Below are 15,810 nucleotides of genomic sequence, written 5' to 3' on the forward strand. Positions count from 1 at the left end.
CCCTAACTTTAACTCCAACTCTAACTCTAGCCCTAACTTTAGCCCCAACCCTAGCCCTAACCCTAAATTTAGCCCCAGCCCTAACCCTAATTTTAGCCCCAACTCCTCTCTCCTGCCGGCCGGCAGATGGCAGCAGAGAGCGGGCGCACTGCGCATGCGCCCGCCATTTTCTTTCCATAGGAAGAAGCCGGCGGGCAGGAGAGGACGCAGGAGGACCTAGGGACACCGGTAAGTATGATAGGGTCCCCGAATCCCCCTATTTCTCTGTCCTCTGATCACATCAGAGGACAGAGAATTACACATCGTTTTTTTTTTTTGTTTTTTGTTTTTGCAGTCGCCGGTAAACAGTTAATTACCGGCGATCGCAAAACGGGGGTCGGTAAAAACCGACCCCGATCATGTTCTTTGGGGTCTCAGCTACCCCCCAGCAGCCGAGACCCCAAAGATCTCCCGGGTGCCGGCCTGCGGGCGCACTGCGCATGCGCCCGCCATTTTTTTGCCAGAAGAAGATGGCGACACCCATCGGGAGCCACGAGGAGCACCGGGGGAGACAGGCGAGTATTGGGGGCGATCGGGAACCCCATTTCTCTGTCCTCTGATGTGCGATCACATCGGAGGACAGAGAAATTAAATGGGAAATCGCGTTTTTTGGGGTTTTTTTTGCGACCGTCGGTAAACGGTTAATTACCGGCGATCGCAACTCGGGGGTCGGTAAAAAAACCCCGAATCATGTTCTCTGGGGTCTCGGCTACCCCCGGTAACCGAGACCTCAGAGGAAATCCGACTCTGGGGGGCACTATTCACTTTTTCCACAGCGCCGTTAATTAACGGCGCTGTGGTTTAAGTACCCTTAGCGGCCGCCGTTAAAAGGCGTATCGGCGGTCGTTAAGGGGTTAACCCCCCAAAAGTGATACTATTTTAAACCACCCTCAACATATAAAAAGTGATGTTGGGTAGTTTAAACTGTCAATTGGTTTTCAGAAATTAATACAAAGTGGCATGACCGAAATTAAAAATGTATATTTTTGCCACTAAAATGTTGCTAACTTCTGAACAGGTAACTATAGCCAGCAGACTCTGAGGCCAATATTTGGCATTTGTTTGCCTTGTTAACCATCAGGACCACACAGTCACAATCTCAGGGTGCCAATGGGGATAATGAGGAAGCTCCCAAGCTCTGATAACCATCTAGATGCTTCTTTCACTATTGAAAGCAGCATCTAGATGGTTAAACGGCTTTGGTCAGTGCCAACACTGATTGTGACTGATGCAACGCAGGGTGTTGGCTGTCGTGTACAGCTGCTGTGTCTTAGGCTACTTTCACACATCAGGTTTTTTGTTTCAGGCACAATCCGGCAAGTTTTGAAAAAAAAATTGATCTGCTTTTTTTTTTTTTACGCTGGATCTGTTTTTTTTTCTCATAGAGTTGTATTAGCGCCAGATTGCACCTGATGGCCACACGTTTCATCTGGTTTTTTCCTGATCCGTCCAAATAGTCGTTACCGGCGGGTGGAGAAAACATCCAGAGGAATGTTTTTTTTTTTGTCCGGTGAAAAAACCGCACAGTGACGGAGCTGGCCAAAAATGTGTGAAACGATGAATCCGGCCTCCGGATCCGGTTTTCCAAGCATTTTCCATTCAAATCATCTCTCTCTTTCTTTCTCTTTCTCTTCCGTTGCATCAGTTTTTTCACTATTTGCAACGGATCCGTTTTTTGGAACTTCAGCCGGATTCTGCCTGAAACAAAAAACCTGATTTGTGAAAGTAGCCATAACCAGTCAGGGTGATGCTATGGTCTTATATCTCAGATCAGTAAAAAGGCTTATTGGTGGTAACTAAGGCTACTTTCACACTAGCGTCGGGCACTGCACGTCACAATGCGTCGTTGTGGAGAAAAAACGCATCCTGCAAAGTTGCCCGCAGGATGCGTTTTTTCTCCATAGACTTATTAGTGACGCATTGCGACGCAGTGCCACACGTCGCAACCGTCGTGCGACGGTTGCATCGTGTTTTGGCGCACCGCCGCCACAAAAAAAGTTACATGTAACCGAAACTCCGCCCCCTCCTCCCCGGACCTTGCAATGGGGCAGTGGAAGCGTCGTAAGACTGCTTCCGCTGCCAACGTCAGGCATTTCTTTCACAGCATGCGTCGGTACGTCGGCCCGACGCACTGCGACGGGCCCGTACCGACGCTAGTGTGAAAGCAGCCTAAGGGTTAAGATCAGCTGTTGCCAGCTCCCTTTGCAGTTGCTTGCCGAACAATGACATGCCAGATTAGGTCGATGAGAGGCAAGTCCTGATATGCTGAATGCCATGGTAGCACTCCTGATATGCTGAATGCCATGGTAGCACGTGTAGGCCATGCAGGCTGCTCACAGTAGCAGGAGCAATGTGTAGCCTGGTGTTGTCATGTTGAAAAAACAGCTTCTGTGGCACTTTGGAGAAATGGTCGTACCACTTGTTTTTCGACCAAATCATTGTAATGCTAAGATGTTAATGTATCAGGATTTGCATTGAAGACCTATGAGTAAGGCTGGTGTAATGTCCACACCTTAGGACCCATTTATTGACCTTAGACCACCTCTCTCAAACGCTGTTGGGGTGTAGAGACAGATGGTAATGAAGGTCTATCCTCTTCAGTCTTGAGACCTTTTCAGACAAGTTGTCTTGAACACTATGACAGCTGGAGATTTGTCTGGAGACCATATTGGCAATGCCAAGAAAAGGCCTTCTCAAGGGAACATTACACGATTCCTATGGCATAATGTATGTTAGCCGGACCCCTCTAGTCTTCCAGATAACAATGTGGTAATAAACGGATAGTGGAACCTGTGGTAGCACCACTTTCTTCAGTGTCTCGAGCCTTTTTTCAGCCTGACGAGCGGCATGTTGCTGGTGTTACTGTGAAGCATGCTTGGCCTAAAAGTGCTACCATGGTTTTAAAGCATTTCCGGACTTATGCCAGATGGGCTTGATGGGGAAACATCATTGGTTGGCAATTACAAAGAGAGATGCCAGTAGCGGATCTTGGTGATTTGTGTATACAAGAGCATTCCTCAGATAACCTCATCGATAGCATGCATGTATTTCTGCACATGCATGATACTAAATAAATTCACATGTTTTGAAACTTTAGTTTCCAATTTTTCATCATTTACAGATCATCAACATGTCTTGTGATTTTCTTAATTCCACATCTTTTTCCTCTTGGTATTACAATTTGAATGTTGAATAGTTTATAAAATGAGTACCGTATATGTGCCAATTACCCTTCTCTCCCCCAACCAGTCTTTCCTCTCTAGTTTTACTTACCCATAAAATTTATGTTTATTATTTTTACAAAAGTGTTTTGTTGAACCCATACTTTTCAATGCAGGAAAAGACCAGGCACAGTGATAACCTCATCAAGTTTTGAATATCAATAATGTCACTGAGATTTTGCCCAAAAAGTAGGTTTTCAGATGGATTAAGCTTGTGCTGCAGATGTACTGTAGACGTCCAATAGTAACGGTTCCATACACAGATCTCTGGTTACATCCTTTATGATGCTTAGCAGATGGCGGTTGACAGCTGAAACTTAAACTAATCTGTACCAATGCATTATTTAATGTGTCTTTGAGAAGTAGATGCTCTGTAGGAGGCTGTGTGTTTGTCACATTTTTTTTTCTCCATCCATCTGATACCATCTACACATCTATATTCTGTTGTTTTGGAAAGTCCTTTTCCTGCATATGGCTCTTCCTCAATTCAGTGTAGTTTATAAAATCATGTTGTCATGTCCCTGCCATCCACAACAACGTCCCATGTATTATAATGGGAATATTAAGACTGTGTACACACTTTTTCATTTGTAAATCAAGATATAATGCACACGAAGCAAACATGAATATTTAAATTACGGTAACTGTTACCTTAATAATTTAACTATTGATTTTATAACTAATTTTAATGCCTTTTTATTTATTGTTTACAGAGATGGCTTACCGAACAAAGAGCTCAGTGCCCACACTGCAGGTATAATTTATTGCCTCTACTTTGTAAAGGGCTGGCCGGGGACCTGCGTCTTGGGCTGGCCGGGGACCTGCGTCTTGGGCTGGCCGGGGACCTGCGTCTTGGGCTGGCCGGGGACCTGCGTCTCAATAAAGCACACACACCTATGAGCTGCAAGAGAATTGTTAGAGTAGAAATAATCTTCTCGTCTGACTGAGCATATATCATTTTTTGCTCTAGCCTCAATTCTTCCTGCACAGTGAATCAGCAGAAGGACTGAGGTTGTAGAAAGAATCCTTTGTGCTCAGTCAGTCGAGAGGGAGATGTATGTCTTCTGCCTGTCACAGCCCCCTCTGTTCATGGAGGTATGTGTGCGTATCATACACCTGCTTTCTGTTATCAGGTATTGGAAGCTGTCTGTTTCTTTGAACTGCAACCCATCCTGCCACTTCACTAGGATGGGCTGCCGCTTGAATTACATTACCTGGGTCAATTTATTGCATTCTTGAAGAACCTACTGTAAGGCACATTTGAGTGGGCACCCACATCACAAGTCACCGGCTGATTTTAAACGCTTTACTCAGCAGCTGGGAGCCTGATAAAGGGGCCCTTGTCTCTGTCATCTTAATGGTTCTCCGAAGCTTAACTATAAGCTGAGCTTCAAAGGAGACCACTATATACTGCAATACTGTGGATTGCAGTATATAGTATAAGCAATCAAATTATCGTGGGTTAAAGGGAATCTTATCACCCCAAAATTGGCCTATAAGCTAAGGCCACCGGCATCAGGGGCTTATCTACAGCAGAGGTCCCCAACCTTTTTTGCACCAGGGACCGGCTTGAAGCAAGACCAGTTTTCCATGGCCCGGTGGGGGTGGGGCAGGGGCGGGGCTTTGGTCATATGGGGGTGGGGTTATGGAGGGATGGAGCTTAGTGCATACTTATCATATAATTATGACATTTATAATGAGAATGTGATTCAACTTACCATAGGTTCAGAATGAGTGGGAGCACCATGCTTGTTTCCCTGGTGCTCTGCACCATTATTGCCCCATAGCTGTGCCATATAGTGCTCTGCACCATTATTGCCCCATAGCTGTGCCATATAGTGCTCTGCACCGTTTATTATTGCCCCATAGCTGTGCCATACAGTGCTCTGCACTGTTTATTATTGCCCCATAGCTGTGCCATACAGTGCTCTGCACCGTTTATTATTGCCCCATAGCTGTGCCATACAGTGCTCTGCACCGTTCATAATTGCCCCATAGCTGTGCCATATAGTGCTCTGCACCGTTCATAATTGCCCCATAGCTGTGCCATACAGTGCTCTGCACCATTATTGCCCCATAGCTGTGCCGTATAGTGCTCTGCACCATTATTGCCCCATAGCTGTGCTATACAGTGCTCTGCACCGTTCATTATTGCCCCATAGCTGTGCCATGTAGTGCTCTGCACCATTCATTATTGCCCCATAGCTGTGCCGTATAGTGCTCTGCACCATTATTGCCCCATAGCTGTGCCATACAGTGCTCTGCACCATTATTGCCCCATAGCTGTGCCATATAGTGCTCTGCACCATTATTGCCCCATAGCTGTGCCATACAGTGCTCTGCACCATTGCCCCATAGCTGTGCCATACAGTGCTCTGCACCATTATTGCCCCATAGCTGTGCCATATAGTGCTCTGCACCATTATTGCCCCATAGCTGTGCCATATAGTGCTCTGCACCATTGCCCCATAGCTGTGCCATATAGTGCTCTGCACCGTCCATTATTGCCCCATAGCTGTGCTGCTGCTGCAATAAAAATAATAAAACACATACTCACCTGTCTTGCTTGCAGCTCCTCGGCGCCATCTTCCCGGCGTCTCTCCGCACTGACTGATCAGGCAGAGGGCGGCGCGCACACTATATGCGTCATCGCGCCCTCTGCCTGCAGTCAGTGCGGAGAGACGCCGGGAAGATGGAGACAGCGCCCGGCGTGTGGAACGAGGATAGGTGAATATGTCATGCTTACCTGCTCCCGGCGTCCCGCTCCTTCCCCCGGACAGCTGGTCTTCGGTGCCGCAGCCTCTTCCTCTATCAGCGGTCACCGGCACCGCTGATTAGAGAAATGAATTATGCGGCTCCGCCCCTATGGGAGGTGGAGCAGCCTATTAATTTCTCTAATGAGCGGTGCCACGTGACCGCTGAACAGGGGCGCCGCGGACCGGCTGAAAAACCCCAACGGCCCGGTCCTGGTCCGCGGACCGGCGGTTGGGGACCTCTGATCTACAGCATAAGCCCCCAATGTAATCTGCAAGATAAGAAAAAGAAGTTAGATTATACTCACCCAGGGGCGGTCCCTGTGCGCAGGAGCCGCAACAGGAAGCAAAGAGGACGTCATCGTATGAAGATGGGAGGCGCCGGACCCGGACCTGAGACACCCATCGGACCGGGACCGCCCCCCCAGGTGAGTATAATCTAACTTCTTTTTCTCATGTTTCAGGTTACATCGGGGGCTTATCTACAGCATTACAGAATGCTGTAGGTAAGCCCCTGATGCCAATTTTGGGGTGACAGACTCCCTTTGAAGACCCATAAGGGGTCTAAAATAAAATGTAAATGTTTAAATCACATCCCAGTTTTAAAATAAATATATTTGGTATCGCTGTGTCCATGAAAGTCTAGTTTCTCAAAATCTAAAATTATTTAAAACTTCAAATTTCAGTTAAATGTTGAAATCAAAGCAACACAGAAAATACACCAGATTTACTTTTTTTTCTCAGTCATTGCACTTCCCCACAAAAAAAATGCAATTTAAAGTGATCAATATGTCATATAGTCATGGCCGAAAGTGTTTGCTCCCTTGAAAATGTTCCAGAAATGGAAGTGTTTCTCCCAGAAATTTATTGCAATTACATGTTTATTTCCTTTCGTGTACATTGGAATAACACAAACAAAGAACAAAAGACAAACTGGACATCATTTTACACAATCCCAAAAATGAGCTTGACAAAATTGTTAGCACCTTTCCAAAAATGTGGGTACAGAACTTTATTACAAGCAAGTGATTCTCATTCAAACTCACCTGTGGCAATCACACCTGAAACCAAAAAGGGGAGAAGTTGACTCAATCTTTGCATTCTGTGCCACACTAAACATGAAGGAGGAGGAGAGAACGGTCTCAGGACTTGAGAACCAAAATTGTTGAACAATATTAACAATCTCAAGGTTACAAGTCCATCTCCGGAGATCTTTGTTACTTTGTCTACGGTGCGCAACATAAGTTTACAACCCATGGCAGTGCAGCTAATCTCCCTGGAAGTGGACAGCAGAGAACAACTGATGAAAACTTGCAGTGAAAGATGGTGACTAAGCAGCCTCAACCAAGTTCCAAAGAAATTCAAGCTTGCAGGCTCAGGGTGCATCAGTGTCAGTGTAAACTATCCGTTGACATTTGACTGAAATGCAACCCTATGGCAGGAGACCCAGGAGGACCCCACTGCTGATATCAAAGAAAGACTGCAGTTTGCCAAAATGTACGGGTGTAAGCCCAAATTCTTCTGGGAAAGCCTCTTGTGGACAGATGAGACCAAGGTAAAGCTTTTTGGTAAAGCACATCATTCTATGGTTTACCAAAAACTGAGTGACTCCTGCAAAGAAAAGCACACAGTACCTACAGTCAAATATGGTGGATGTTCAAAAGAGGTTTTGGGGTTGTTTTGCTGCCTCTGAAGCTGGGTGCCTTGACTGTGTGCAAGGCATCATGAAATCGGAAGAGCTTCAACAGATTTTGGGTCGCAATGTAGTGCCAAGTATCAGAAAGCTGGGTTTGCGTCCTAGGTCATGGGTCTTCCAGCAGGACAATGTCCCAAAACATGCTGCAAGAATGGCTGGAGAGCTCTAGTGGCCAGCAATGAGTCCAAATCTAAATCCTACGGAACAACTGTGGGGAGATCTTAAAACTGCTTTTGGGAGAAGGCACCCTTCAAATATGAGAGACTTGAAGCATTTTTATTTAAGTTGAGGTTGCCAACTATTTTGTCTGGCCCATTTTTGATGTTGCGTTTAGAATTATGTCCATTTTCCCTTTTTTTTTTTTTTCTTTTCCTCTTGTTTTCTTTTTTTATTTTTTTGTTGTTCCAATACACACACAGAAAATAAAGTTGTATAACAAAACGTGTAATTGCAATACTTTTCTGAGAAAAATACTTTCATTTTCTGAAACAATTTCAAGGGTGCCAACACTTGTGGCCATGACTGCGCCAAAATGGTACCGATGAAACCAGTTTGGCATATGCAATATAACAGATAGATCTTAGAATTCACTTATTTTTTAAATATACATTTGTCTATCTCTGTAATCGTAATGACTTCGAGAATCAGGCCATATTTTCAGGACAATGAACGCTGTAGAAACAAACTTAAAAAAATAATAATGTGGAATTGCAGGGGGGGGGGGGGGTTTATGCATTTTCACCCCACTTGGAATTTTTTATTTTTTTTGTGTGTACATGATACAGTAAAATGGTGTCATTAAATTGCAACTCATTCCGAACTTAAAAAAAAAAACCCAAGCCTTTGTATTGTATTTTGACAGAATTTGTCATGGCTCTTGCAAGAATGGGGAGGATAAAAAAATATTGTCTTGGTTAGTACGAACCCCTATACAATTTACATATTAGGAGGCTGTTCCTTGTCTAATGTTAAAATATCAATATGCTTTTCCAATCTAAACGAGCATTCTCTCAAAATTTTACATTTTATTAACCTTATGTTTCCTCCCTCTAGAGCCCCCTTGCAGCTCAGGGAGTTGGTTAATTGTCGGTGGGCAGAAGAAGTTACCCAACGACTGGACACACTACAGTTATGCAGCCTTAACAAGCATGAAGAAAATGAGAAGGACAAGTAAGTGAAAGGCCTCTTTAAACGCCTGTTTTGTAGTCTATGGTTGATTGACCTTTATTATACTATGACCCTTTTATCTGACTTAGGACATCTTATCAAAACATGCAATTTTTTTTAAAGACCCTTTAGATATCCATTATTTTTTTTTAATCTTGTAAATACATTCTCAGCATTACCAGTCAACAAGTAATCAACTGGCCGATCAGTTCTGCAAAAAGTGTTTGAGAGAAAAAATAAAATCGAAAATACCTTTGAATGCCAGATGTTTTTTATTTTTTTTTTACAGTATTTTATCGCTTGTTAATCTTAAACCGTGTACCATCAAACAGATGTCATACACTGTAGCAGGGTGAGAGAAGCAGGAAAATATCACTGCAATGAAGTGCCAAGGTAAGGCAACGTTTTGACCCTGTTTCCGGGTCTTTATCAAACCTCACTTGGGAAATAGAAAAAATAGCCAGGATTGACCCAGGTATAGTGAAGACACAACACAGACGGCACCATTTTTCCATATACCTTAAGCCCCAGCTGGGACTTGTCTTCAATATACCTGGGTCAATCCTGGCTATTTTTTCTATTTCCCAAGTGAGGTTTGATAAAGACGTGGGAACAGGGTTGAAACGTTACCTTACCTTGGCGCTTCATTGTAGTGATATTTTCCTGTGGTGAACGTTCAATAAACTTTAAAATCTTTTTTTTACTTGCAAACTGAAGCATAAAATCCCTTTTTTTGAGTGCAGCTGCTCCTCTCACCCGTTTGACCTCTGGACTTAGTCCAGGTTCAGCCTGCACCTTATGATTACAACAGAGTGCGCGTCATTCATTTTTTTGGACATACACTGTAGCAGTATGCAATAATAAATTTTATAAAATATTTCATACAAATGGAACACAAAAAAGTGGAAACAGATGAAGGTAGGTGCAGGAATGGCGCAGGTGTTTAATGCAGTAAATTGGTTAAATGTAATGAATTAATCTGTCCATGTGTTTGACCAGGGACGGATTATTACGTCATCGCAATTGCCTGCCCGCACAGGTGTCATCTGATTCTGACACTAGTGCTAGGAGCGGTCACGGCACTTTAACCCCCTGAATGCTGCGATCGAATGCGATCGCAGCATTCCGGGAGCTGGCAGAGGGATGACAGCCCCTCTGCCTTTGGATCGGAGTCCCTACTGCGTGACGCGAGATGCCGATCCTTGCCATGGTGACCTGATGTCATCATAACATGGTACGATGATATGATCAGACCATGTTCCTGCACGGTCAGATACAGCCATTACACAGTACACAGCAGGGGCACATTTATAAGTTTGTGGAACTTAATAATAGTATAATTATAAGATCTATTGATTTAAAATGAACTTTTGTTCATGGGGAAAACCCCTTTTAAAGGGGTTGTCTACTAATCGGACAACACCTGTGTTTCCTCCTTGTAAAATAATTAATTTTTCTTAGATTGTTTTATCTAAAGCAATGACTAGTGAATCCTAATATATTGGTATCTGCTGTCATGGTTTTTTAAATGTAACATTTGAAATAATTTGAATACGGTTTGCCTGCGTTTTTTTAAATTTATTTATATATTTATTTTTTGTACTGATTAATTTACAACCCCAGTTCCAAAATAGTTGGGTTGCTTTGTAAAATTTTGAAGAAACCAAATAATTTTGATATTTATTATAGCCATATTTTATTTACAATAGACCACAGATCAGAAGGTGAAGTTAGACATTTTTCAATTTCATTTGAAAAAACAAACAAACATTGAGATATTGATAGAAGCAATATAACTCAAAAAAAGTTGGGATAGGGCCTGTGTACCATTGTGTAGCATCCGTTTTTCTTTTTACATTAGTTTGTAATCATTTGGGAAGTGATAAGTTTTGGAGTTTGGGGAGCGGAATGTTGTCCCATTCTTGTCTGATGCAGGATTCTAGCTGCTCAACAGTCCGTAGTCTTTTGCCGAATTTTTTTGTCTGTTTCATAAAGCACAAAATGGTTTTTATTCTTAAAAGGTGTGAATTGGGGGAGACCAGTTCAGCATGTGGACTCTTCAGTAGAGTCATTCTGTAGTGATGGATGCAGTATGTGGTTTAGCATTGTCCTGCTGAAATATGTAAGCCTTCCCTGTAATAGACACTGTCTGGATGGGAGCATATGTTGTTCTGTAACCTCTATATAATGCTCACCATTGATAGTGCCTTTCCGAATGTGTAAGCTGCCCATGCCATAGACACTAACGCAACCCCATACCATCGGATATGCAGGCTTTTGAACTGTGCACTGATAACAAGCTGGATGGTCCCTCTCCTCATGAGTCCGCAGGAGACGACATCTGTGGTTTCCATAAAGCATTTCACATTTTCATTCATTTGACCTCAGAAAATAGTTTGTTTTGCTTCAGACCATTGTAAATGCGCTTTGACGATGGCACCATTTCTTGATTGTGTTGATACATGGCTTCTACTTTGCATGATAGAGCATTAACTTGTATGTATTTATAGATTGCATGGCAAATTGTGAATTTGTGTAGAATCTCTGAATCTTTTGATATGTACTGTATATGGTAGGGTGTTAAAAGGCTATGCAACTTCACATTGGGAAACATTTTTTCTGAAATTGTTCCACAATTTTTAGATGTAGTTGTTCAAGATTGGTGAACCTCTGACCATCTTTGCTTTTGAGAGACTTTGCCTCTGTAACAAGGGTTTTTTTTTTTTTTTTTTATAAATTCATGTAACTTGGTGGGAAATTGACCCTCCGGCTGTTTTTCATTAGTACTGCTTACTTTTCCAGCCCTTCTGAATCCCTATATTTCCTGCAAGTAAAATAATAACACTTCTGCTCCCCTCTGGTGCAGGCGCCGTTACAGTTGTCGGCACTGGCTCTCCCATGGATCGCATTACGATCCCTGTGGACAATCGGCACTGGCTTCACTTTCCTTTCCTACAAACGTAATTGCCATCCAGAGGTGGTGGGAGCTGTGGCTGCTCTCAGATCCTCCGGATGTCTTGATTCAAACAAAGGAGAGGCGAGTGAAGCCACCGCTGATTGGCTGCAGAGATGTCGTGACATAATGAAATGACCAGAATTGAATTTTCCACTTCATTTGAAAAAAATTAACTAATTTAGAAAAATGTCAGCAACACAAACCAAAAACAGTTGGAACAATGCTGAAGGGAATGTCCATTACTCAGACAACTCCTTCTGAATCTCAATTTCTCGCCCCTCACACCCCAGTAAAATAATTACCTATTTTATTGGGGGTACAAATTGGGACGCAGAAAGGGTTGTCCTAGCAATGGACATCTATTTAACCTTGTCCCAACTATTTTGAGATGTGTTGCTGCCATGAATGTCTACATTTAGTTAATTTTTTAAAATTAAATGGGAAAACTGTCTCTTAACTACTTCTGATAAGAGTTTTATCCACAACAGAGCATAAAACACTTATCGCTATAAAAAATTTCCAAATCATTGCATTCTTGTGTTCTTTACATTTTCCACAAAAGCTCAACATTTTTTTTTATTTGTTTGCAATTGGGGTTGCACATAAGTCTAATACATTTGCTCACTACTTGTCTTGCTTTATGATTTTGTTTTTGAAGGTTCTAGGTTATAGCCTGTGCTGTACTCCAGAGCTGCATTGTTAATTCTGCAGACTTTAGCACTCGCCTCTCTCAGCATTCCTCACTTGCTCGACGTCTGCACAAATACGGCTCAAGCCATTTACATTCTGGCCATTCTAGATTTTACACCAACTGTGCTTTCATCTCCTGTGGGAAAAACTTTTTGTGAAGGAAGTGATAGACAAGCCAGTGATCTTTCTGGAATATTGATGAATGCAGTGCTGGAATAGGATACAGATTTTTAACTAAGGAGTAACATAATCTAAATACTATAATATATTGGATCTAAAAAGCAATACAACCTTTTACGTACAAGAAATCTAGAAAGGATAGGAAGGAAAATTTATATTTGGGTGTGACCATATCATTTACTACTTTTTACGTAGTCCGCTAGGACCTCATTAGACCCAATTGGATGTCGAGAAGAGGTGAAAAAAACCCAACTAAAATTAGGTGATTTTTCATTGAAATTACATGAAAATGTAACTCAACATTTTACGTTTGTCTGTGTTTCTCAGTATTTCTTTTATTTTGTTTAAAAGATGTGAAAATCATCACGAAAAGCTCAGCGTATTTTGTTGGACATGTAAAATTTGCATCTGCCATCAATGTGCCCTCTGGGGAGGAATGGTGAGTTGGAGCAGCTTATTATTATTATTATTATTATTATTATTATTTATTATGCTTTGCTTATATAGTGCTGTCACACTGTGCAGCGCTTTATATACATTATCATTGCTGTTCTCAATGAATACCAGGAGGAAACCCATACAAACTCCTTGCAGGCGTTGTCCTTGGTGGGATTTGAATCCAAGGCTACTGTTTGCCCCTACACTTTCTTTTGTAAAAACTGAGCTAATGCTGACCTTTGGACTTCTGAAGACCACCCCTGTGCTTATGCCCCATTATGGCATATTAAAGAAGCTCTTCCAACAATATTTTTTTCCTTCTCCTGATCCTGTCTATGTAGTGTTGCTGCGTTATTATACCTACTGACTGCCATCTCCCCAGTTTCCCAGCTCCGCTCCAGTCTTCTTTTAGGTAACGTGACTTAAATTCTGACTCCTGGGATCACACTGGTTTATGTGTGGACTGCAAGTTCCTTTCTCATTGTAAGTTTATAGACAATCCTTTTGGGGCTCCATAGGCTTACATTGAAGGAAATGACACCACTGCACACTATGGGCCATATATAGGCTGAGAAAGAAGAGAAGCGGTCTTGCAACCCAGACCCCGGGGAAGCCATTGATCGCTAAATATTTTGGCATACTTTCACTCCATTACATAAATAATAAGACTGGATTTGGAAAGAATGGTAAAAATTAATATCGTAAGGGGGACCATGGGCCATGCTTGTGACTTCCCAATACTCTTTCCCACATTCCCAGCCCCAAATCCTATGCGCTAAACCATGGGAGTGATGGCTTTGGTTGCATATTTATCTTCATTTTGAAAGGGTTTTTCTCCGAGACCACTCCTTTGCCAGTTTTACCTAATTCTACACCCAGCAGTCCTGTTGTATGTGTTTGTGTGCCAGGAAAGATCTAGCAGGGTAGGCATTTAATGGACCGACTTTGAACTTTTTTCTGTATTACTATGGGTCTGTCAGCTTGACTTAACACTCATATGAGCAATAGTTTAATCAGAAATGATGAAACACATCTAATTAAAATGGCTTTCTTTCTGTTCAGCTAATGTATCTTACTGTGGCGCGATCAATAGAAGTCTAGAATACATAATCTTCTTTATACTCAGTGGCAGTTGCTCTTTATCTGATTAAACAGGCTTTTAGTCTAGATTCACAATGTCTGATTTTATTTTATTTTTTTTGTTTTATTTGTATATTTTCCCCACGTTACGTATCTTGCAAATTGTTGGTCTGAGTCCCTCCTCCCCATCACTCAAAACACCATACACAGCCCTGTTCAGCAGGCAGGAACGCTGAGCTCCTGCACAGAGCGGTGCCTTCTATGGAGCCTGTACACTTTGTCCTGTCTGTCTTTTTATATAATATATATCTCTTATGTTTTCTCATCCTTGGGTTCGATTACCATCAGATCATGCAAGATTTATTGTGTGTATGTTCCTTGGGCCTTCATTTCCTAAGCTTCCTATTAGGGCAGAATGTGTCGAGCCCGGTAGCAATTAACCCATCAGAAACTCTGGCACCACCGATTTTAATTTACAACAATCATTGGACAAGGAAATGGATGGAGGAACAGATACAAACCCACAGATCATGGCCACCTCGCGCCCAGGTCACTTTCACAAGGCATGGTGAGGAATATTTTAGCCAAGCCCCTACTTGGCTAACCAAAACATATCTGCCCATACAATGTATCTATACCTATAACAGAGATAAGTGACACCATGTTGAAACCGCATTCCACACACCCAAAATAATTACTGACCTGGTAACCCCCTATAAGACAGACGTAGTAAGGACCGATGCCTATCCAATTGGTTCTTTGGTGGGACTAAACAATGTAGATTTGTAAACACTGTACCACTTGGGTTACCATTATGGCCATCTATTAGGTGCAACTCTGACCTGGTTGTGAGTTAGTCTCGACATAATAAGTTTCATGGGCAAAATGAAGCAATAAATCAGAAATTTTATTCTAAGTAAGTTATCGTACAGTAAGAAAATAAATTGCTGCAAGAGTAATGTGTCTAATGGATGCCTAAAGAGCAAATTTATTTGGGGAACAATCTGTGATTTTTGGAAGTGTTGAGAACTACGGTACGGGCATAATTTACCCATGTTCCCTCCATTTTTCTGCATTTTAGAAGGATATAATGAAGTGTAAGAAAAATGAGTAATTAAAATTCTCCACATTCTCCTGTGATTGTATAACGTTACTAATGTGAGTATTTTGTTTTATTCCAGCATGGCGGACACACTTTTAAGCCACTGGCAGAAATTTATGAACAACATGTTACAAAAGTTAATGAAGAGGTGGCCAAGCTTCGACGGCGACTAATGGAATTAATTAGTCTTGTTCAAGAAGTGGTAAGAAATGTGATTGTTATATCTGCATAGATCAAAAGCTTGTAAGGAAATTGTATGAACACACCAGTCCTTGTAAGCATTAAAGTAATTAGGAAAACACGGCACTCATGGAATTCTGGTGGTACACAAGTAGGATGACCAAATCGGTCAGCTGTGAGGTAGAAATACTTGGCACTCATATAAGTGTATTCAAGAAATATTTATTGATTGAAGAAATTCCAGAAAATCAAGAGACGTTTCGGTCAATACCTGACCTTCATCAGTCATCTGGATAGAGGAGATCTGT

General features: G+C 42.2%; 1 protein-coding gene across 5 annotated transcripts in view; it reads left to right on the forward strand.

Annotated features, from left to right (window-relative positions):
- TRIM37 (tripartite motif containing 37) overlaps positions 1 to 15,810 on the forward strand; it is a 146,066-nt gene that overhangs the window by 23,178 nt on the left and 107,078 nt on the right. For all 5 annotated transcript variants that reach the window (XM_077296335.1, XM_077296336.1, XM_077296338.1 and 2 more), the window contains exons 3-6: positions 3,974 to 4,014; positions 8,763 to 8,879; positions 13,054 to 13,141; positions 15,402 to 15,524. In XM_077296335.1, coding sequence (XP_077152450.1) covers positions 3,974 to 4,014; positions 8,763 to 8,879; positions 13,054 to 13,141; positions 15,402 to 15,524 — 369 coding nt within the window. The remainder of the gene's footprint in view (positions 1 to 3,973; positions 4,015 to 8,762; positions 8,880 to 13,053; positions 13,142 to 15,401; positions 15,525 to 15,810) is intronic.

Source organism: Ranitomeya variabilis, chromosome 3 (assembly GCF_051348905.1).
Source record: "Ranitomeya variabilis isolate aRanVar5 chromosome 3, aRanVar5.hap1, whole genome shotgun sequence".
NCBI classification, from domain to species: Eukaryota; Metazoa; Chordata; class Amphibia; order Anura; family Dendrobatidae; genus Ranitomeya; species Ranitomeya variabilis.